The sequence below is a fragment of the Schistocerca serialis genome, chromosome 8 (assembly GCF_023864345.2).
Source record: "Schistocerca serialis cubense isolate TAMUIC-IGC-003099 chromosome 8, iqSchSeri2.2, whole genome shotgun sequence".
NCBI classification, from domain to species: Eukaryota; Metazoa; Arthropoda; class Insecta; order Orthoptera; family Acrididae; genus Schistocerca; species Schistocerca serialis.
In genome coordinates, this window is record NC_064645.1 from 473,861,001 (window position 1) to 473,885,781 (window position 24,781).

Here is a 24,781-nt window from a genome sequence, read left to right on the forward strand (position 1 = left end):
GTTCTCTTTATAGCTTCTTTCTGGTTGTTGTTCTGCTTTCAAGTTACTGATATACTCTTTAGTCTCATCAGCTACTAGTCTGCTGAATGTCCAAAAAATGCGCCTCCCTTTTCCTCCCAAAATGATAAAACACAGAATACAATAAAATGTTGAAGGCTCAAACAACAGAAAGTCTACGATGGAATAACAACAATACAGAAGGAATAGATTGCTACTCACCACATAGAGGTGGTGTTGAGTCATAGGCAGACCCAATGAAAAAACTGCTTAACTTTTAGTTTTCGGACAAAAAGTCCGTCAGAAACAGTAGACACACACACACACACACACACACACACACACACACACACACACACAGCTACTATCTATGACAACTCTGAGTTAGTAGCATGAACCAATGAAATATCAATCTTACATCATTTTATTTAAACTTATTTTCTTATACATTTTATACTCCTTACAAGCACTCACATTATATAGTGACATATTTCTCACAGGAGGCACTGAAATATATCCACACCACTTTTATTGTCTTCACACCAATGAAATTCTGCACTCTATGTACAAGTGAATTACAGTCCACTAAGACTGATGCAAAATTCTGTTAAAGGCTGTGTAAGAGGATTCCAAGTCAAACAAAAGTTGCCGCACCTGAGTATCTGTCAGTTCATCCGATGCTTGCATACTAGACAAAGTTGTAAGCCAACTTGCCACTTTTTGTTTGCCTTCAAAATCTGATCCCAAGAGACTTAAGCGATTCATTGTATCCATCAGATCACGGAGGTCTGGATGAAGCTCATCCATGGCCTTTATTTCTAATCTTAGTTTGTCCATGATCGTGATAAAGAGCTGTAAATAAATAAATAAATTAGTATGATGATTGGTTTATTTAATATTTCTGAAGAATTATAATAGAATTTACTCAACAATCAACAAGAAAAGCCACTAATATTAATAGAACACTTGTCAAATGAGAACTGCAACATTAGTAAATTAATACAAGTGTGCTGCAGTAAAGTGTCTCAGATTGCTAAAACAGTCTATATTAAGTATTTTTGCAAATAGTTGCCAGACAGTATGTAAGCATAATTACTTTTGCGTAACTGATAAAATTATGCTAAGCTTAAAGTTGCTTATTGTGTTACGAATTCCTAGGGCAACTGTCCTACCAAGGGGTGGATGTGATAGCAAGCAACAAGTCGTAGATCATTATCATAAGTTGCAAGAACAAAATGAAATAATATGGTCACTGCTGGCTGTTGTGCATCTAAAGGCAGAGGTGCTCTGATGAACTAAAGATTAATTAAAATAATATGGTACTAGAATCTTGGGAGGAATACAAACAATTAGACGAGTCAAGAACCACTTAATATACAATGAAATACTGAGTGGAAAGTAGGCATTAAAAATGCACATGTGCACACCTCTCTCCAAAAAAGAGGAGGAGGAGGAGGAGGAGCAGGAGGAGGAAGAAAAAGAAGACAACAGAACTTTGTTGTCCTGGTGCAGTGGCCTGTGACAAGCACAGTGCTGAAAGTCCACTGCCTTGTTCCAAATCCTTATCTGCCTATTTATATCTGAGTGCTTCCTATATACAGTGAGCAATTACCCTAACTCATTCCAATGTAACTAAATAAATCATCAAAATTATTTAACAGAAATGAGCACTGCAGTTCATCTCATGTAACAATCAAATATTCTATCCAGTTTCTTTGAAATTGTCAGTCCAAGTATTCAGCTACTAATGTAACGGTTGATAGGGACAGAAGGTATGATCTATTGATGTAATCATCACTGCAATAAACAAATAATTCATTCTTCATTCAGTATATAAGAACAATTAAAACTAAAATAAAAATTTAAAAAAAAGAGGCAAGTCAGTGAGTGAATCATTCTATTCATGAAGATTGAATAATTTATTAATGAGTAAACATTACAGAGCTAGGAAATTTTTTGATACATTAAACCCTAACAAAAACAAATAGTTACAGCTTACTGTTCGCCCTTGGCAGCAAGGCAAGAGAGCAGAATCTTTCACCTGTCCATCTCAACAGACATAATCTTACACTGAAGGACATGGTAACATATTGACAAGGATATTCTCAGTCTACTCCTTCATCTGTCCTCCACAAGCTGCATTATTCCATCTGGCGGTGAGTACTTAATATATCACTGTCACTCCCATCCTTCCCTCTACTGATCATGAATAACGTTGGAGAGAACAACTGTTGATGAGGCAATATTTCATGTCCATTTGAACCTCTGAATTTTGACCTTTGTTATTTTTGTGAGATATTTTTGAGATGTTGCAAAATGTTCGTTGACTCCTCAACATACATCACTTTCTGAATATTAACAGTAAACCCCACTGTGATGCACATTGCCTTTCTTGTAGCATCTGCTAATGGAACTAGATGAGCACCTTTGTGATGCTTTTATGATTACTAAATGCATTCTTGACGAAACACAATACTACTCTTGGCTTCCTCTGCCAATCGTATCTGCTAAGGGTCTACATGTGAAGAGCAATATTCAAGTAATGGTTGAATGAAGGTTTTTTAAGCTACCCCCTTTATAGGTGGACTACACTTCCAGAAATTTCTTCCAATGAATCTGTCTAGCATCTACCTTTCCTATGGTTAGTTTTATGTGAAAACTTCATCAAATTACCTTCCATTAGGTAAGTGGAATGCACTCCATAACTGTGATAATGGCTAGTTACTAGCTGAATTCTGGATCTGCTCTAATAAAGCGAGAACGGAAGCAATGAATAATTGCTGCTCTTTACCATTTTGGTTGTTTGATGTGCTCACTCCACTTTAAATGCATTGAGAAAATGATAGGATGATGACAGTGAAATGGACCCAAAATAAACAGGAAATTATAGGAGATAAAAGGCCACATCAAAAGGCTTCAGCCTTTAGAACATAAATAAAATCGTATAACATTTGTTTATCCTGCACAGCAATATTGTAAGTATAACAACCGTCTGTTAAGCTCAGAAAAACTGGTGGTACAAGGGAGGATCCAGGTAGCTCAGGTAGGGGAGCAGCCATTGAAACCAAGCATGTCATGTTAAGTGCATGCTGTGCCACAGGGTGGTCTATTTTGCTCTTGGCTGCAGTTTGGCAACTGCCGTTCACCCTGGTGGACAACTGGTTGGTAGTCATACAAATAAAAAAGGCTGTGCAATGATTGTGGCAGAGCTGGTAAATGACATGGCTGCTTTCACAGGTGGCCCGGACCTGATGGGTGACGTATCTACAATGACTTTATTCCTTGTCCAGTATGCTGATGGTCTCACCAAAGCCTTCACAAACAGGCATTAGCCTCCAGACCTAGTCTGCAAAGCCCTTTCATCACCAAGTACCACCCTGCACTGGAACAACTGAACCACATCCTCTGCCAGGGCTTTGATTACCTATCATTATGACCTAAAATGAGGGACACCCTACCTGAGATCTTTCTCACCTCTTCTAAAGTGATGTTCCACTGTCCACCCAACCTCCACAACACCATAGTCCATCACTATGCCACTCCCAATCCCTACATCTTGCAACAAGGTTCATATCTCTGTGAAAGACCCACGTGCACCATCTCCCCAGTCCACCCACCCAGCACTTTCTATCTCCAGTCCTGTCAAAGGCTTATCCTACCCCATCAGGAGCAGGGTCACCTGTGAAAGCAGCCATCTCATTTAGTAGTTTGCTGCAATCATTGTACAGCTTTTATATTTGTATGACTACCACCCAGCTGTCCACCAGTATGAATGGCCACTGTCAGACTGTGGCCAAGAGCAAAGTAGACCACCCTGTGGCACACCATGCAGCTGAACATAGCATGCTTGATTTCAATGGCTGCCTTACTACGCAAGCTGTTTGGATCTCCCCTTCCACCACTAGATTTTCTCAACTGCGCAAATGGGAGTTATCCTTACAACATATTCTCTGCTCCCGTAATTACCTCAGCCTCAATCTACGATAACATATTATCCCTACACCCTCCATCAACAGTTTCCACCTCCACTGTCCTATCACCTTCTCATTCTTGTCTCCCACCTTCTTTGTTTACCACCCTCTGCCAATGCATCTGCCCATCTTTTCCTGCTCTTCTCCTTTCTCCCCCCATCCCCAAGCCCCACAATCTCTTACGCTGTGGCCGTTGGTGTAGTGTTCTTCTCCCCCCCCCCCCCCCCCCCTACCCACCCATACACTAATATCCCTTTTCCCTTAGTGTGCCCCCTCCAGATTGGTGCTTGCATCTCATGTGATACTTGCATTCCGCCAGAGATGCTGCAGTTGGCAGTCATGAGGGCATGAGGTGTGCTTCTTTGTGTGTATGAATGGTTCATGTTTCTCTTTCGCTGATGATGGCTGTGGCCGAAACCTTTATGCAAGTGTCTTTTACTTGTGCCTGTCTGCAACTTAATGTGTCTTCTTTATGATAAGTAGCACTCTATATTTTCCTTCATTGTTGAATTTCCTACCTGAGGTTTCCTCTTTTTGATTTTGTCAAACTTCTTTTCTTCCATCCTACAACCCTGAAATGTTTTCTCTACTTTCCTGTGTTTATTCAACACCTTCCAAATTGCATCTACTTCTCAGCCACACTGTATCAGAAATCACACACACACAATACAGGTTTCTGGACTGCACAGTTTCTTAATGCAACATCTGATGTCCCGCATTCTTTCCTCCAATAGTTATAATTATATTTATCCCTATTTATCACATTTCATCCCTCATCCTGGCGTACATTAGCATTTTACTTTCCTCACCTGTCCATGCCACATGAACTTGTGACCCACTGTCTACCTCATCCCCCCTCCCCCCTTCATTCCCTGTCACAACACACACACTCCATACCTCATTTGTTCCTTTTCTCCCACATTACTGTACATTCTTAATGTATATTTGAGTATTTTTATATGATTTCACCCAGTTTCATGCATTTGTAGATATTTTTATGTATCTGTGCATATTTTTGGATATGTGTATTCATGTGCTTTTTACACATCTTTTCTCTTATCCACATTTTCTCACAACCGTCAACATCTATTTTGGCCATTTTCAATTCATTCCTGTTACCTTTGCACCACTGCTGCCACAATGGACTCCAATTACATCTTTCTGTACCAGCTCAGAAAAGTATCCCTTTCCCTAGCCAAAACCCAGACCCATATCCTATTTCTCAAATGCTGCCTAAACCATGGAATCCCCCAAATGACCCAACCCTCCATTCACAATGGCCTTCACTTTTTCAGATTTCGCCAGTCCATGGCTCTCGTGAACGTGGTGCTACAAAAACGCATTTCCATTGCATAGGCATATCAGAACCACCTCTGCTCCTTCTGCAAGATACTATTACCGTGTAATCCCTGCTATCTCTGAAATTGAATCCCTTGCTTTCAAGCACCTGGAGGAGCATTCCAGAAACCACCTTCATAAGTTATCAAACATGCTGACATCCTACTGCCGTCTTGGGGCACCACTAGCCAACCCGTAGCCTACCCACAGTGTTCCTCCTTGACAACCGCTCACAGCACCTTAACCCTGTCTAGCCAACCTTTTCAACTTGCCGCATCCCCCAAAACTCCCTACCAACAATCCACCAAATCCAGAGCCGAAACATTACCATAACACTGTTAAAATTTTCACCAAAACTCTGACCCCCACAGAAGTTTCAGTCATACACAAAGGCCTTACCTTTAGCCCTATTCCCAACTTTAACCATACTGGACTTGTCAAAGACCCACTCACCTTCTCCCGCTCCCTATAAAGGAAGCTCTTCTTTGCCGCCAATCCCTCCAACCAAAACCAATCTAATTCCAACAATGCACCCTGCCTCTCCCAGTTCATATCACCATCCAACTGTGATCCCTCACTGCCACTTAACCACCCGCTAATCGCCTTCCAGGTATTCCTTACCTCCAACTTAGCCTCACCATCCTTCCCCAGGTCCTTCCTCAAAACATCAACCTTTCAGCGGAAGAACAAATAGCCATACACAACATTAAAACGAATCATGACCTAATCATCCTCCCTGCAGACAAAGGTTCCATCATTGTTGTTATGAATTGCAGTGACTACCTCGCAGAAAGTCTCCGTCAATTATCTGATACCTCCAGCTATAAACTCCGCCAGAGTAATCCCCTACCACAAGTCCATCACAAGCTCGAATACCTGCTTAAAGCCTTAGACCCTTCCAGAACCTCTCCCCTGAATCCATTTTGTCTCCTCACCCCCATGACACCACGCAGACCCACCTTCTACCTGCTTCCAAACTCCACAAACCCAACAATAATGGACGCCCCATTGCGGCTGGTTATTGTGCCCCCAATGAAAGAATTTTGGCCCTCACTGACCAACACCTCCAACTAATTGTCCATAATCTAGACTCCCATGTCAAAGATACCAACAAATTCCTTCACCAATTCTCCATCATCCCCACTCCTACCTATACACCATCCCTCATGCCCACGGTCCTACCGCTATTGAACACTACCTGTCCCAACGTTCTTCACACTCCAGACCCACTCCATCATTCCTCATACATATTACAAACTTTATCCTGACCAACAACTACTTGTTCTTCCAGGAAAGGCATACAAACAAATCTGCAGCACTCCTCTTATGCCAACCTGTCTATGGGCCACCCAGAGGAGACCTTCCTAGCCTCCAAAAACGTCAAACCCATAGTCTGGTTCAGGTTCACGATCTGGACTAATTGCCAAGACACCGTATCTTCATTCATTCACAACCTCAGCACCTTCTTTCTCATCCACTTCACCCAGTCCTCTGCAAACCGGCGTGTCACCTTCCTAGATGTTGACCTCCACTTCTCTGATAGTTCCATCCACACCTCTGTCCACATTAAACCCACCAACAGAACCTGCATTTTGACTGCAGTCATCCCTTCTATGCCACAAAATCCCTCTCTTACAGCATGGCCACTCACGGATGGCATATCTGCAGTTACAAGAAATCCCTTGTCCAGCATGCTGAGGGTCTCACCAAGGCATTCACGGACAGGCACTATCCCCCAGACCTAGTCTGCAAACAGATCTCTCATGCCATTTCCCATCACACCCCCAATTCTCTCACCACACCCAAGAATCAGCTACAAAGGAGTATCCCTTTCATCACCCAATACTACACGCTGGAGCAGTATAACCACATCCTTCATCAGGGCTTCGAATGCCAGTCATCACGTCATCCCTCTTAAAGTGGTGTTCCAATGCCCACCCACACTCTGCATCATCCTAGTCCATCCCTAGGCCACTCCCAACCCCAGGCATTTGCCACAATGATCACATATCTGTGCAAGACCCAGGGGCACGACCTGCCCAATCCACCAACCCAGAATTTCCTATTCCAGTCCTGTCACGGATTTATGCTACCCTACCAGGAGCTGGACCACCTATGAAAGTAGCCATGTCATTTACCAGCTCTGCTGGTATTCTTGCACAGGTTTTTATATTTGTGTGACTACCAACCAGCTGTTCACCAGAATGAATGTCCACTGCCAAACCATGGCTGAGAGCAAAGTAGACTATCCTGTGGCACAACACGCAGTTGAACATAACATGCTTAATTTCAATGGCTACCTCATTACCCAAGCTACCTGGATCCACCCCTTCCACCACAGGCTTTTCTGAATTGTGCAGATGGGAGTTATCCTTACAATAGATTCTGTGCTCCCATAATTATCCCAGCCTCAACTTACGGTAACATACTGTCCCCACACCTTCTAGCCAATAGTTTCCACCCTCTCTGTCCTATCATCTCGTCTCCATTCTTGTCTTCCATCTTCTTTGTTTGCCACCCTCTGCCAATGCACCTGTCCATCTTTTCCCACTCCTCTCCTTTATCACTCCCCCCCCCCCCCCCCCCTCAATCCCTGACCCACATCCTCCTGACACTGCACCTGTTGGTATTCTAGTCCCTGCCAGACAGTGTTCCTCTCTCCCCTCACCTGTACACTACTATCCCTTCACTTTCCTTGCCCCCTCCAGATTTCTGCTTCCATCCCATGTGATAGTTGCATTCTGGCCCAACTTGCTGGAGTTGGCAGTCATGTGCATGAGGTGTGCTTGCTAGTGTGTATGAATGGTGTGTGTTTCTCTTCTGCTGATGGAGACTGTGGCTGAAAGCTTTATGCAAGTGTCCTAATTCTACCTGTTTGCAAATTAGTGTGTCTTCTTTATGGTAAACAGCACTCTGTCTTTTTATATATTGTTGATACTCCCGCCTGGAGTTTTCATCGTTTGATACACCATTTACATGACCAGCAGTCAGTCTTTTTTCCTCTCTTTCTTATTTCCAAAAAATGTACACATCTCTGTAGTTTGAATGCCTTTCTGTTTTTCCCATGATAGTGGAAGATGAAGCCTTTTTCTGCAGGACTGTGGCATCCAAATGAATCCACCAACCATACACGATATACGTTCTTGGAATTCGGTCATTAGGTGAACTGTGAAACTCCAAACTATATTCTTTTCTGTGTGCATGGAGGAAAGTTTATCTAGTCATTTTGGCCATAAACAGGATCACTTCTGATCAGTCTGGTACCATGACTAATATCTGTCGTTGTCAATGGGTAAGACAACTCTCTTCTTGAACTTCAAGCAGTTCTTCTGTCAATGTTTTTAATCATCTTCAGATCCTTAAGAGTATTAAATACCAAATAAATAAGCTTCCCAGAGAGTAAATCATGATTATTTCATAGACCTTTTAGCATTACAGACTCAACAATCAACATTTCCGGCTTCATAAATGATTTCATTACAGTTTTTTTTTTCTTTTTTTTTTCAAAAGTCCAAATTGGTGCAGAGTATAGAAATAGAACTAGCAGATCATCTGAAAGAAATGGAATGGATCCATATCAGATGTAAATGAAATTGAAGGTACAAGTTTAGTATGCAACAGATCACTAAACAGTTTTATGACAGTTTTGTTGTTCTTTCAAGCTTGCCCTCGACTCATGATAAATTCCTTCCAGTTGCAAATGGTTTGCAGAAAGAATGATTGTTGGCAAGCCTCCGTGTGAGCTCTAATCTCTCTAATTTTACCTTAATGATGTTTACATGAGGTATGCATTTTGTGACAAGATGGCAACCACAGAAAAGGATAGTGTTTCGCTCTCGTCAAATACGGAAAAACTGAACATTTCCCTGTTTAAAAAATGTGAAAAGAAAGTGATAAAAAGAATCCTATATGTTTATGTGCAACTACTGGTTACATGAAAAGTCCACCAAAATAAACTTAAAATACACATGCTCACATTTTGAAATGTCCGAACCAGAAAATGCAGTAAAAACAAAAAGTGAAATTATCAAGATACTACAAAATGATACTGAGGTGCTGAAAAGAGAAATCTCTATTTTAAGGCAAGAAATCTCTATTTTAAGGCAAGAAATTATTATGAGAAAAAGAGGTCCTTGAATCTGAAAGCAGTGAGACAAAAACAAAACATCGCATTAATTTGTGTGCTTACATCAGCAGCAGGACGGTGATCAACAAAATGGTCACTCCAGGTAGAGAAAATAATAGATTAGTACGAGAAAAACAGTTCAGTGTCTGTTTGAAAGCATGAAAACGGAAACAGTACAATACCATGAAAACTCGTGTGCATGTATTTTCAGTACTAATGATCAAAACTTTAGGTCTGATACATCAGATGTGCCCAATGAGTTACTGATAACCTCAGTAAGCCAAAAATCCAGTACATAAACATTAGTAAAAGTCGATAACATATGCTAAAAGGAAAGGTTGTGGCTGATGTGTGCAAAGAAACAAAAATGAATTTCTATTGATAGGCGATTCATTACTGAAAAATGTCGCTGTTCCGAGATGCAAAATTGATGTGTGACCTGGAATTAAAATGCAACCACTAAAGCAGCATTTTTAAAAATATTGAAAATTCAAAACAAAATACTGCAGAAAATTAACTTAAGCAGAACTATAGTGGTGTGCTAATACATGATGGGACACATTTGATAAAATTGGCAGTGAAGAAGAAATCACCAATGAGACAAGAAACTTAACTCGCTCAGTTAGAAGTGTCTATATGCAGGTTCCCTGCTCATAATCAGTGGAACAATAAAAAGATAATCTGTAAGTGATAAATACATCTGCAAAATAAACGAACGATGTGATAGTCTTGGAGCAATATTCATAGATCCAAATAAATTCCCAGATGAAAACTGCCTTGGAAAGGGTGGTCTGCATCTAAATAGATTGGGGTCATTAACATTAAGTAGGATGTTTACACATGTTTACTAAACAATTAAAAAAACAAGGGAAACTAAAATGTCTTGATGGGAGTGAAAAACTGGATAAACTAGCTAAGAAATCCAAGAACAAATATCATCCAAAAAGCATGGAAGAACAGAATACAGACGTCAATTTTATTGACATTAATGGAGTGAAGGACAAGGAATTAGTATTGAATGACTGTTCATTAGAGAAAAAGTTGACTTCTTGCGTTTATGTGAACACTAGACCACTAAAGATGAACTTTTTAAGTTAGAAAATTATAGTTTATTGCAGAAGAGTTCACAAGAGAGGTGGTGTGCAATTTATGCTGGCAAATCAATCAATTGCTCAATTGGTAAACATAAATCTAGATGATATGTGTGAAGAACTGAATTTTGAAGCTACTGGTATAGTTATTCGAGGTATGAAGCTAATTAGCAGTATGAAGGTAATAGCAGTTATCACTGCACAGGTCTCCCAATGGTATTATTAGCGTTTTCTTAGAGAAACTGGATGTCCTTCTTGGTGGACTCACTGACAACAGATTCACAAACTATGGCATCATAATAATACATGGGGATCTTAATTTTGATTTTGACATGTTAACTGTTAAGCATAGTGTTAGTGATTTGAAAAACCTATTGTGACAGTTCAACCTACAGTATGTTAATTATAAACCTGCTTGGGAACTAGCATGCTTAAAAAAATGCATTTGTTATTTTAAATGTGCCCAAGCTCAATGCGATGTAACAATGTTTTCCTTTACTGACCACAAATCTGTCCTCAATATATGCTAATAGTATCAACTCAGTCAACCTTAGTGGCGCCTTAGATAACTCAAAAACAGTGATCACTAGGTCAATAAGCAATGAAAAAAAAAATCAACAATTTCAAGGAATACCTTTAAGATAGGGATTCCTTTTGCCAGAGAAATACTGGTAATAATCATTGTCTATCAAACAGAGAGACAGATAAGATAATTTTTGAATTTTTTACACTCACTTCTGCAAATATTTCATTATAGTGTTCCCATTAGAAGATGTAAGTAACTGACAACAGGTTGTAAAAAGCATACGTTGAAAAAGAAAAATTCTTGGTACACTAAAACCCTGTCTAAAACGAAATACCACGTATTGATGCTGTTAGACATATAGAATACTAAGTCTAAAAATGCAAAATCCTTGTATGTAAGAGGGAGAAGCGATTATAAAAAAGCAGTCACTGAAGCAAAAAGGTCACAAAATGCATAGAGAGTTCTAACAATAAATGCAGAACTGCTTGGAATCTCCTAAACAGTGTTGCCACAGAATCACGTAAGGTCAAAATCAGTATCTCATAACAAGAGTTTAATGAAACAAATACTAACAAAGAGATAGAGGGGCTGGCCAGTACTTACCTCAGCTCAGTACAGTCGATAGATACACATAAAACAGAACCGAAAATTTACGTTCCTAGCTTTCGGAACAAATGTTCCTTCATCGGGGAGGAGAGAGGGGAAAGAAAGGGAAGAAGGGAAAGGAGATTCAGTTACTCACAACCCAGGTTATGAAGCAACAGGGAAAGGAAAATAGGGAGAGTAGCAAGGATGGAGGCATGGTTGTCAGAGGGAAGCCAAAAATATTCTACTGTAAGTACTGTGTCAGCTTCAAACCAAAGAGGATGCATACAGAAGTAAAGAGGTATATAGTATAAAGATAAACACAACTATGTAGGATGAAAAGATGCGTGAATGGCTAAAGAGGAAAGGGAAAGAGGAGAAGACTGAAGAGTACATGGGATTGAGGTTGTTTAACGAAGGTTCAGTCCAGGGGGATGGCGGGATGAAAGGATGTGTTGGAGTGCAAGTTCCCATCTCCGCAGTTCAGAGGGACTGGTGTTGGGTGGGAGAAACCAAATGGCACATACGGTGTAGCAGGTTCCTAGGTCCCTAGAATTATGCTGGAGGGCATGCTCCGCTACTGGGTATTGGGCATCTCCTAGGCGGACAGTTCGTCTGTGTCCGTTCATGCGCTCAGCCAGTTTAGTTGTTGTCATGCCGATGTAAAAGGCTGTGCAGTGCAGGCATGTCAGTTGATAAATGACATGTGTAGTTTCACACATGGCCCTGCCTTGAATTGTGTATGTTTTACCAGTAGCGGGGCTGGAGTAGGTGGTTGTGGGGGGATGCATGGGGCAGGTTTTGCAGCGGGGTCGGTTACAGGGGTAGGAACTGCTGGGTGGAGAAGGTAGTCTGGGAATATTGTAGGGTTTAACAAGGATGTTACGGAGGTTAGGGGGGCGACGAAAGGCAACTCTGGGTGTTTTTTTTTTTTTTTTTTTTTTTTGTTTGTGGTTTTAGGGCGCAAAACTTCTATGGTCATTAGTGCCCAGCCCGTGACTTAGGAAACAGAAAAAAACCGAAATTTAAAACCAGCAGCAATGGGAACAAAGTCATAAAATTTGAGAAACTAAAAGCAGAAGGAATGCTTAAAAATCCACTACAGAAAGGGGTTGGGTGTCCCCAAAAAAAGCTTCAAATGACTGACGTCATTTCACTGTCACTAATAAAGTGGAGAACGCGGTCGGCTGAGCGCGTGTCATCTGCTAAAATCGACGATAGATCAGGCGATAGCTGTAGACGGGAGCGTAACGGATTAAAATAGGGGCATTTAATTAAAAGGTGTCTGACCGTCCACAGCTGAGAGCAGTGGGGACAGAGCGGGGGAGGATCGCCGCTTAAAAGATGTCGATGGCTAAAAAGACAGTGCCCTATCCGGAGTCTAGCTAAAATTACCTCCTCCCGATGACGCGTTCGGGAGGAAGAGGTCCAAGCGCAAGGAAGGGCTTTCTCTTCCCGAAATTTATTATGGGGAAGTGTTGACCAATGCGCATGCCATAAATGAGCAACTTGGCGACATAAACCGCTCCGTAGATCGGTGAAGGGAAGCGACTGAATAGCTGGCCGAGGAAGAGAGACTGCAGCCTTGGCCGCTATATCGGCCGCCTCATTCCCACAGATACCAGCATGTCCCGGGAGCCAGAGGAACGCCACCGAGACGCCTCCCCAGGTGGAGCAAGCGCAGACAGTCCTGAATCCGGTGGACCAGAGGGTGCACAGGGTAAAGAGCTTGGAGACTGAGGAGAGAGCTGAGAGAATCTGAGCAGATTACATACTGTATCCGCTGATGGCGGCGGATGTAGTGGACAGCCTGGAGAACAGCGTAAAGCTCCGCAGTATAAACTGAACACTGGTCGGGAAGCTGAAAGTGATTTGGGGTGTCGCCAACAATATAGGCACTCCCTACACCTAACGATGTTTTCGAGCCGTCGGTGTAAACAAATGTGGCGTCCGTCATTTGTGCACATAGAGCAGCAAATGCCCGACGGTAAACAAGTGTAGGGGAACCATCCTTGGGAAATTGACATAGGTCACGGAGCAAGTAGATCCGAGGACGGAGCCAAGGCAGTGCTGTACCCCAAGTTGTCAAGAAGGTTTTAGGAAAGCAGAAGGAAAGAGAATGGAGCAGTTGACGGAAGCGGACTCCCGGGGGTAGTAGGGAGGAGGAGCGGCCTGCATACCCTACATCAAAGGAGGCGTCGAAAAAAAGGTCATGGGCTGGATTAGCAGGCATGGAAGACAGATGGCTAGCATAACGACTCAGAAGGACTGCCCGCCGATTGGACAGCGGAGGTTCAGCAGTCTCAGCATAAAGGCTTACCACAGGGCTGGTGTAAAAAGCTCCAGACACTAAACGTAATCCATGGTGGTGGATAGATTCGAGACGCCGAAGAATAGACGGCCGAGCAGAGGAGTAGACTATGCTTCCATAATCCAATTTCGAGCGCACTAATGCGCGATAGAGGCGGAGAAGGACCACTCAGTCCGCTCCCCAGGAGGTACCACTCAGGACACGGAGGGTGTTAAGGGAACGCAGACAGCGAGCCGAAAGATAGGAAACGTGGGAGGACCAGCACAGTTTTCTGTCAAACATAAGACCCAAGAATTTAGCGACGTCGGAAAACGGAAGGTTGACAGGACCTAGATGTAAGGAGGGCGGAAGAAACTCCTTACGTCGCCAAAAATTAACACAAACGGTCTTACTGGGTGAGAAACAGAAGCCGGTTTCGATGCTCCACGAGTGGAGGCGATCAAAACATCCTTGAAGACGTCTTTCAAGAAGGCTGGTCCGTTGAGAGCTGTAGTAGATCGCAAAATCGTCCACAAAGAGGGAGCCCGAGACATCAGAAAAGGAGACAATCCATAATTGGATTTATGGCGATGGCAAACAGTACAACACTCAGCACGGAGCCCTGGGGTACCCCGTTTTCTTGGGAGAAAGTACGGGAGAGAGTAGTGTTCACCCGCACCCTAAATGTGCGCTCTGCCATAAATTCGCGAAGAAAAAGGGGCAGCCGGCCTCGAAAGCCCCAAGAGAACAGTGTGCGGAGGATGCCTGTCCTCCAACAGGTATCGTATGCTCTCTCCAGATCAAAAAATATTGCTACTGTTTGGCGTTTCCAGAGAAAATTGTTCATGATATAAGTGGAGAGAGCAACAAGATGGTCAACTGCAGAACGATGCTTTCGGAATCCGCATTGGGCTGGTGTTAAAAGACTGTCTGGGAAAGGTACTGTCGGTCCAAATTCGATTATAAAGGCGAAGGAGGTAACGCAGACTATGGGTTGATAAATGCAGCAACATTTGGACATGGATACCATCCGGTCCTGGGGCGGAGGAGCGAGAAGAAGAGAGGGCATGTTGGAGTTCCCGCATGGAAAAAACAGTATTGTAGCTTTCCTGATTTTGAGAGGAGAAAGCAAGATGTCGCACTTCTGCTGCACGTTTCTTCGGGAGAAACGCTGGCGGGTAATTTGAAGAGCTCGAAATCTCAGCAAAGTGCTGACCCAATGAGTTAGAAATTGCGACGGGGTCCACTAAGGTATCATGCGCGACAGTGAGCCCAGAGACCGGGGAGAAACTAGGCGCGCCTGAGAACCGTCGAAGCCGACTCCAAACTTCCGAGGAGGGAGTGAAGGTGTTAAATGAGCTAATAAAGAATTTCCAGCTTGCCTTCTTGCTATCGCGGATGACGCGACGGCATCGCGCACGGAGCTGCTTATATCGGATACAGTTGGCCAAAGTTGGATGGTGACGGAAAATGCGAAGAGCACGTCGCCGCTCACGTATTGCGTCACGGCATGCCTCGTTCCACCAAGGAACTGGGGGGCGCCGGGGTAATTCGGAGGTGCGTGGTATTGAACGTACCGCAGCTGTAAGAATAACGTCGGTAATATGGGTGACCTCATCGTCGACGCTGGGAAAGCGACGGTCATCGAATGTCGCTAGAGATGAAAAAAGTGTCCAATCGGCTTGGGCAAACTTCCAGCGTCGTGAGCGCATATATGGCAGTTGAGGCTGCAGTCTAAGAACACATGGAAAGTGGTCACTCGAGTGTGTATCATCAAGGGCGAACCATTCGAAGCGCCGAGCTAGCGGAACAGTACCGACCGCAAGGTCCAAATGAGATAAATTTGTCGTGGAGGCAGACAAAAATGTGGGGACCCCAGTGTTGAGGCAAACTAGATCCGCTTGGTGGAAGACGTCTAGCAATAGTGAGCCACGTGGACAAGGATGTGGAGATCCCCAAAGCGGGTGGTGGGCATTTAAGTCCCCAACCAGCAAATAGGGGGGTGGAAGCTGACCAAGAAGATGAAGGAGATCCGCTCGTGCCATTGGTGTGGACGATGGAATGTATACCGTACAAAGAGAGAACGTGTATCCAGAAAGGGAAAGACGGACGGCGATAGCTTGGAAGGAACTGTTTAAGGGGATTAGGTGATAATGGAGAGTATCATGGAGAAGAATCATGAGTCCTCCATGGGCTGGAGTGCCTTCAACAGAGGGGAGGTCATATCGGACGGACTGAAAATGAGGGAGAACACAGCGGTCATGGGGACGCAGCTTTGTTTCCTGGAGACAGAAGATGACCGGCGAGTAGGATCGTAAGAGGACTGACAATTCATCCCGATTGGCTCGAATGCCGCGGATATTCCAGTGGATAATGGACATAGGGTGAACAGAAAATGGAGGAATGTGACCAAGGGTGCTGTCAACTCAACGACTGCTCAGAGCTTGCGACCGACAGCATGGAATGGCATTCAGTCGAAGGCAGAAGATCCTGATCCATAGGTTGGTCAGGAGCAGCTCCTGCCACCAGCGATCGGCCGGTTGACCGGCCACCAGCAGTGCGCCTCGGCGACACAGAAGACGGCCGAGGGCGATTTCCGCCAGGTGGTGCTGTAGATGGGACACGCCTTGGCGGAGAAGGAGAGGAACTGTGTTTCTTCGTAGTCTTCTTGGAAGTATGATGTTTAGATGAAGGAGGAACCGATGGTTGTGAAGTTGCGGTACGTAAAAACTCTTCACGAGTATGCTCTTTCTTCGAAGACTTGGCGTCTGACTTTTGGGCTCGAGATTTAGCAGAACCCGACGAAGGGTGAGCCATAGAGTGGGCAGGTGAAAATGGTGAGGCTGAATGGGCGATCTTTGCGCTGGCCGATCTGACGACCGTGGTACTAAAGGTGAGGTCGCAAGTCTGCGTGGCCGCCTCTTTTGTTGGCTGAGGAGAGGCAAGGACAGTGCTGTATTTTCCTGTCTGAGGCACAGTGGGCTGTCGACTGGCGAATAATTTTCGAGCAGCAAAGGTCGACACCTTTTCCTTCACTCTTATTTCCTGGATCAGCTTTTCGTCCTTAAAAAAGGGGCAATCTCGAGAGGAAGCAGCGTGGTCACCCATACAGTTGATGCAGCGAGGTGATGGAGGTGGACAAGCACCCTCATGGGCATCCTTGCCACACGTAACACATTTGGCCGGATTGGAACAGGACTGGCTGGTGTGATTGAACCGCTGACATCGATAGCAACGCGAACGGAAATTATCTCATAGCCTGCTTTGATTTTTGATGGGAGTTGAACTTTGTCAAATGTCAAGAAGACAGTGCGGGTTGGAATGATGTTCGTGTCAACCCTTTTCATAACCCTATGAACAGCCGTTACGCCCTGGTCAGACAGGTAGTGCTGAATTTCTTCGTCAGACAATCCATCGAGGGAGCGTGTGTAAACGACTCCACGCGAGGAATTTAAGGTACGCTGCGGTTCCACCCGGACAGGGAAGGTGTGGAGCAGAGAAGTACGCAGCAATTTTTGAGCCTGGAGGACACTGTGTGTTTCTAACAACAGGGTGCCATTCCGTAATCTGGAACAAGACTTTACAGGACCTGCAATTGCGTCGACACCTTTCTGAATAATGAAAGGGTTGACCGTGGAGAAGTCGTGACCTTCGTCAGACCGAGAAACAACAAGGAACTGTGGCAACGATGGAAGAACCGTCTGTGGCTGAGACTCAGTGAACGTACGTTTGTGAGCAGACATAGTGGAAGGTGAGGAAACCATTGCGGAAGAATCCCCCATGATTACCGGCGTCCCCGATGGCGCGCTCCTCCCTTGTGGGGGCCCTCACCGAGGGCACACCCGCCTTAGGTGATTGTTCACACCTCAGGTCACACCTCCCGACAAACGGACGGAGGGACCAATCGGCACTTTCGGAAGGTATCAGATCGGGTAATCACCCCTCCCTGGGCCTGGCCGTTACCAGGGGGTACGTATGTGTCCTACCTGTCTACCCGGGGCGGGAAATTACGCGTTACCCCGTCACCGGCTACGCATGGAAGTGCGTGGGTCGGCCTTCAGACACGCACAGGGAGGAAAAAAGAGAAAGGGAAAGGAAAGAAGAGGGGGTCTCAAACGCCGCAGCGGAGAAAAGGGCAAGGAGAAGAGGGAAGGAAAGGAGAAAAACAGAGGAAGGACGAGGACTTGCAAGTGTAGAAAGCAAGGAATTTGGAACAGTTTCGAGCGTCCGTCTCCGGACGTAGGCACAAACCATACTCCCAGAGGGGGAGAAAGGGAAGGAAAGAGCCAGAGGTGAGGGGCGGGGGGGGGGGGGGGGGGGGGGCGCCGAAAATGGGGGACGGGGAAGGATGCGGAAAGGGAAGGGAAGGTATGCAGCCCGGAAAGGAAGGAGGGCCACATTAGCTCGGGGTCCCGTGCTCGCTACGCATGTGTCCACAAAAGAGTTGTGGACCCCCTGGGGGGACTCTGGGTGGTGTGGGGAGAATTTTGTCAAGGGATGATCTCATTTCAGGGGTTGACTTGAGAAAGTCATATCCCTGGCGGAGTAATTTGTTGATGTTTTCGAGGCCAGGATAATATTGGGTGACAAGGGGGATGCTTCTGTGTGGTCTGGGGGTAGGAACATTGTTGTTGGATGGGGAGGAATGTATTGCTCGGGAAATCTGTTTGTGGACAAGGTCTGCGGGATAGTTGCGGGAGAGGAAAGCATTGGTCAGGTTATTGGTGTAATTGTTGAGGGATTCGTCACTGGAGCAGATATGTTTGCCACGAATACCTAGGCTGTAGGGAAGGGAGCGTTTGATGTGGAAAGGATGGCAGCTATCAAAGTGAAGGTACTGTTGTTTGTTTGTGGGTTTGATATGGACCTTTCTTGTCACCATAGATGCTACATCCCTTTACACAAACATCCCACATACCCATGCTCTCTCTGCCCTTGAGCACTACCTCTCCCAACGCCCACCCGAAGATCTTCCAAAAACCTCGTTCCTTATCACACTTACCAACTTCATCCTCACCCATAATTACTTCACTTTTGAAGGCCAGACCTACAAACAAATCAGGGGAACGGCCATGGGAACCAGGATGGCTCCGTCCTATGCCAACCTCTTTATGGGCCGCATGGAGTAGGCTTTCCTGAAGACCCAACAGCTGCTTCCCCTGGCCTGGTATAGGTTTATAGATGACATCTTTGTGGTCTGGACTCATGGTGAAGAAACACTCCTTAATTTCCTCAATAACCTCAACTCCTTTTCGAATCTGAATTTCACCTGGTCCTTCTCCAAAACCCAAGCCACCTTCCTGGATGTTGACCTTCATCTTGTTGAAGCTCACATCCACACCTCTGTCCATATCAAACCCACAAACAAACAGCAGTACCTTCACTTTGATAGCTGCCATCCTTTCCACATCAAACGCTCCCTTCCCTACAGCCTAGGTATTCGTGGCAAACGTATCTGCTCCAGTGACAAATCCCTCAACAATTACACCAATAACCTGACCAATGCTTTCCTCTCCCGCAACTATCTACACCTACATCTACATCTACATCTACATCTACATTTATACTCCGCAAGCCACCCAACAGTGTGTGGCGGAGGGCACTTTACGTGCCACTGTCATTACCTCCCTTTCCTGTTCCAGTCGCGTATGGTTCGCGGGAAGAACGACTGTCTGAAAGCCTCCGTGCGCGCTCTAATCTCTCTAATTTTACATTCGTGATCTCCTCGGGAGGTATAAGTAGGGGGAAGCAATATATTCGATACCTCATCCAGAAACGCACCCCTCTCGAAACCTGGCGAGCAAGCTACACCACGATGCAGAGCGCCTCTCTTGCAGAGTCTGCCACTTGAGTTTATTAAACATCTCCGTAACGCTATCACGGTTACCAAATAACCCTGTGACGAAACGCGCCGCTCTTCTTTGGATCTTCTCTATCTCCTCCGTCAGACCGATCTGGTACGGATCCCACACTGATGAGCAATACTCAAGTATAGGTCGAACGAGTGTTTTGTAAGCCACCTCCTTTGTTGATGGACTACATCCTCTAAGCACTCTCCCAATGAATCTCAACCTGGTACCCGCCTTACCAACAATTAATTTTATATGATCATTCCACTTCAAATCGTTCCGCACGCATACTCCCAGATATTTTACAGAAGTAACTGCTACCAGTGTTTGTTCCGCTATCATATAACCATACAATAAAGGATCCTTCTTTCTATGTATTCGCAATACATTACATTTGTCTATGTTAAGGGTCAGTTGCCACTCCCTGCACCAAGTGCCTATCCGCTGCAGATCTTCCTGCATTTCGCTACAATTTTCTAATGCTGCAACTTCTCTGTATACTACAGCATCATCCGCGAAAAGCCGCATGGACCTTCCGAAACTATCTACTAGGTCATTTATATATATTGTGAAAAGCAATGGCCCCATAACACTCCCCTGTGGCACGCCAGAGGTTACCTTAATTTCTGTAGACGTCTCTCCATTGATAACAACATGCTGTGTTCTGTTTGCTAAAAACTCTTCAATCCAGCCACACAGCTGGTCTGATATTCTGTAGGCTCTTACTTTGTTTATCAGGCGACAGTGCGGAACTGTATCGAACGCCTTCCGGAAGTCAAGGAATATGGCATCTACCTGGGAGCCTGTATCTAATATTTTCTGGGTCTCATGAACAAATAAAGCGAGTTGGGTCTCACACGATCGCTGTTTCCGGAATCCATGTTGATTCCTACATAGTAGATTCTGCGTTTCCAAAAACGACATGATACTCGAGCAAAAAACATGTTCTAAAATTCTACAGCAGATCGACGTCAGAGATATAGGTCTATAGTTTTGCGCATCTGCTCGACGACCCTTCTTGAAGACTGGGACTATCTGTGCTCTTTTCCAATCATTTGGAACCCTCCGTTCCTCTAGATACTTGCGGTACACGGCTGTTAGAAGGGGGGCAAGTTCTTTCGCGTACTCTGTGTAGAATCGAATTGGTATCCCGTCAGGTCCAGTGGACTTTCCTCTGTTGAGTGATTCCAGTTGCTTTTCTATTCCTTGGACACTTATTTTGATGTCAGCCATTTTTTCGTTTGTGCGAGGATTTAGAGAAGGAACTGCAGTGCGGTCTTCCTCTGTGAAACAGCTTTGGAAAAAGTTGTTTAGTATTTCAGCTTTACGCGTGTCATCCTCTGTTTCAATGCCATCATCATCCCGTAGTGTCTGGATATGCTGTTTCGAGCCACTTACTGATTTAACGTAAGACCAGAACTTCCTAGGATTTTCTTGCAAGTCTGTACATAGAATTTTACTTTCGAATTCACTGAACGCTTCACGCATAGCCCTCGTTACGCTAACTTTGACATCGTTTAGCTTCTGTTTGTCTGAGAGGTTTTGGCTGCGTTTAAACTTGGAGTGGAGCTCTCTTTGCTTTCGCAGTAGTTTCCTAACTTTGTTGTTGTACCACGGTGGGTTTTTCCCGTCCCTCACAGTTTTACTCGGTACGTACCTGTCTAAAACGCATTTTACGATTGCCTTGAACTTTTTCCATAAACACTCAACATTGTCAGTGTCGGAACAGAAATTTTCGTTTTGATCTGTTAGGTAGTCTGAAATCTGCCTTCTATTACTCTTGCTAAACAGATAAACCTTCCTCCCTTTTTTTATATTCCTATTAACTTCCATATTCAGGGATGCTGCAACGGCCTTATGATCACTGATTCCCTGTTCTGTACATACAGATTCGAAAAGTTCGGGTCTGTTTGTTATCAGTAGGTCCAAGATGTTATCTCCACGAGTCGGTTCTCTGTTTAATTGCTCGAGGTAATTTTCGGATAGTGCACTCAGTATAATGTCACTCGATGCTCTGTCCCTACCACCCGTCCTAAACATCTGAGTGTCCCAGTCTATATCTGGTAAATTGAAATCTCCACCTAAGACTATAACATGCAGAGAAAATTTATGTGAAATGTATTCCAAATTTTCTCTCAGTTGTTCTGCCACTAATGCTGCTGAGTCGGGAGGTCGGTAAAAGGAGCCAATTATTAACCTAGTTCGGTTGTTGAGTGTAACCTCCACCCATAATAATTCACAGGAACTATCCACTTCTACTTCACTACAGGATAAACTACTACTAACAGCGACGAACACTGCACCACCGGTTGCATGTAATCTATCCTTTCTAAACACCATCTGTACCTTTGTAAAAATTTCGGCAGAATTTATCTCTGGCTTAAGCCAGCCTTCTGTACCTATAACGATTTCAGCTTCGGTGCTTTCTATCAGCGCTTGAAGTTCTGGTACTTTACCAACGCAGCTTCGACAGTTGACAATTACAATACCGATTGCTGCTTGGTCCCCGCATGTCCTGACTTTGCCCTGCACCCGTTGAGGCTGTTGCCCTTTCTGTACTTGCCCAAGGCCATCTAACCTAAAAAACCGCCCAGCCCACGCCACACAACCCCTGCTACCCGTGTAGCCGCTTGTTGCGTGTAGTGGACTCCTGACCTATCCAGCGGAACCCGAAACCCCACCACCCTATGGCGCAAGACGAGGAATCTGCAGCCCACACGGTCGCAGAACTGTCTCAGCCTCTGATTCAGACCCTCCACTCGGCTCTGTACCAAAGGTCCGCAGTCAGTCCTGTCGACGATGCTGCAGATAGTGAGCTCTGCTTTCATCCCGCTAGCGAGACTGGCAGTCTTCACCAAATCAGATAGCCGCCGGAAGCCAGAGAGGATTTCCTCCGATCCATAGCGACACACATCATTGGTGCCGACATGAGCGACCACCTGCAGATGGGTGCACCCTGTACCCTTCATGGCATCCGGAAGGACCCTTTCCACATCTGGAATGACTCCCCCCGGTATGCACACGGAGTGCACATTGGTTTTCTTCCCCTCTCTTGCTGCCATTTCCCTAAGGGGCCCCATTACGCGCCTGACGTTGGAGCTCCCAACTACCAGTAAGCCCACCCTCTGCGACTACCCGGATCTTGCAGACTGAGGGGCAACCTCTGGAACAGGACAAGCAGCCATGTCAGGCCGAAGATCAGTATCAGCCTGAGACAGAGCCTGAAACCGGTTCGTCGGACAAACTGGAGAGGCTTTCCGTTCAGCCCTCCGGAATGTCTTTCGCCCCCTGCCACACCTTGAGACGACCTCCCACTCTACCACAGGTAAGGGATCAGCCTCAATGCGGGCAGTATCCCGGGCAACCACAGTCGTAGTCGGATCAGGGGATGCGTGGGACGAGCTGGCCGTCCCCGACAAACCCCCATCCGGACCCCCACAGTGATGCCCATTGGCAACAGCCTCAAGCTGTGTGACCGAAGCCAACACTGCCTGAAGCTGGGAGCGAAGGGATGCCAACTCAGCCTGCATCCGAACACAGCAGTTGCAGTCCCTATCCATGCTAAAAACTGTTTTGCAAAGAACGTCTGAACTAATCTACAGAGAGCGCAAACAAATCAACAAATTTTAAACGGTTATTAAATTACAAGATTGCCTAGTAAATGCAGTAATGCTGCTACTTGCACACTGCTGACACTGCTCGGCGGCGGAAGGAGACTACGCGAATTTACACTATTCAGGTACTAAAACGCGATGCTACAACTCTCAAACACTATAATACGCCCGAAATTTATGAATTAAAATGCGCAGACCTTGTCCACAAACAGATTTCCCGAGCAATACATTCCTCCCCATCCAACAACAATGTTCCTACCCCCAGACCACACAGAAGCATCCCCCTTGTCACCCAATATTATCCTGGCCTCGAAAACATCAACAAATTACTCCGCCAGGGATATGACTTTCTCAAGTCAACCCCTGAAATGAGATCATCCCTTGACAAAATTCTCCCCACACCACCCAGAGTTGCCTTTCGTCGCCCCCCTAACCTCCGTAACATCCTTGTTAAACCCTACAATATTCCCAGACTACCTTCTCCACCCAGTGGTTCCTACCCCTGTAACCGACCCCGCTGCAAAACCTGCCCCATGCATCCCCCCACAACCACCTACTCCAGCCCCGCTACTGGTAAAACATACACAATTCAAGGCAGGGCCATGTGTGAAACTACACATGTCATTTATCAACTGACATGCCTGCACTGCACAGCCTTTTACATCGGCATGACAACAACTAAACTGGCTGAGCGCATGAACGGACACAGACGAACTGTCCGCCTAGGAGATGCCCAATACCCAGTAGCGGAGCATGCCCTCCAGCATAATTCTAGGGACCTAGGAACCTGCTACACCGTATGTGCCATTTGGTTTCTCCCACCCAACACCAGTCCCTCTGAACTGCGGAGATGGGAACTTGCACTCCAACACATCCTTTCATCCCGCCATCCCCCTGGACTGAACCTACGTTAAACAACCTCAATCCCATTTACTCTTCAGTCTTCTCCTCTTTCCCTTTCCTCTTTAGCCATTCACGCATCTTTTCATCCTACATAGTTGTGTTTATCTTTATACTATATACCTCTTTACTGCTGTATGCATCCTCTTTGGTTTGAAGCTGACACAGTACTTACAGTAGAATATCTTTGGCTTCCCTCTGACAACCATGCCTCCATCCTTGCTACCCTCCCTATTTTCCTTTCCCTGTTGCTTCATAACCTGGGTTGTGAGTAACTGAATCTCCTTTCCCTTCTTCCCTTTCTTTCCCCTCTCTCCTCCCCGATGAAGGAACATTTGTTCCGTAAGCTAGGAACGTAAATTTTCGGTTCTGTTTTATGTATATCTATCGGCTGTACTGAGCTGAGGTAAGTACTGGCCAGCCCCTCTATCTCTTTGTTAGTATTTGTTTCACGTCTCATATGAGATTTTCCAAGAGTTTAATGATTATTTTAT

At 45.1% G+C, this 24,781-nt stretch overlaps 1 protein-coding gene across 1 annotated transcript in view; it reads right to left on the reverse strand.

Moving 5' to 3' along the window:
• Positions 1-403: 403 nt before the first annotated feature.
• Positions 404-24,781, reverse strand: part of LOC126416426 (vacuolar protein sorting-associated protein 28 homolog) — a 73,207-nt gene continuing 48,829 nt past the window's right edge. The window contains exon 5 of the mRNA XM_050084147.1: positions 404-849. Coding sequence (XP_049940104.1) covers positions 583-849 — 267 coding nt within the window. The 3' untranslated portion in view covers positions 404-582. The remainder of the gene's footprint in view (positions 850-24,781) is intronic.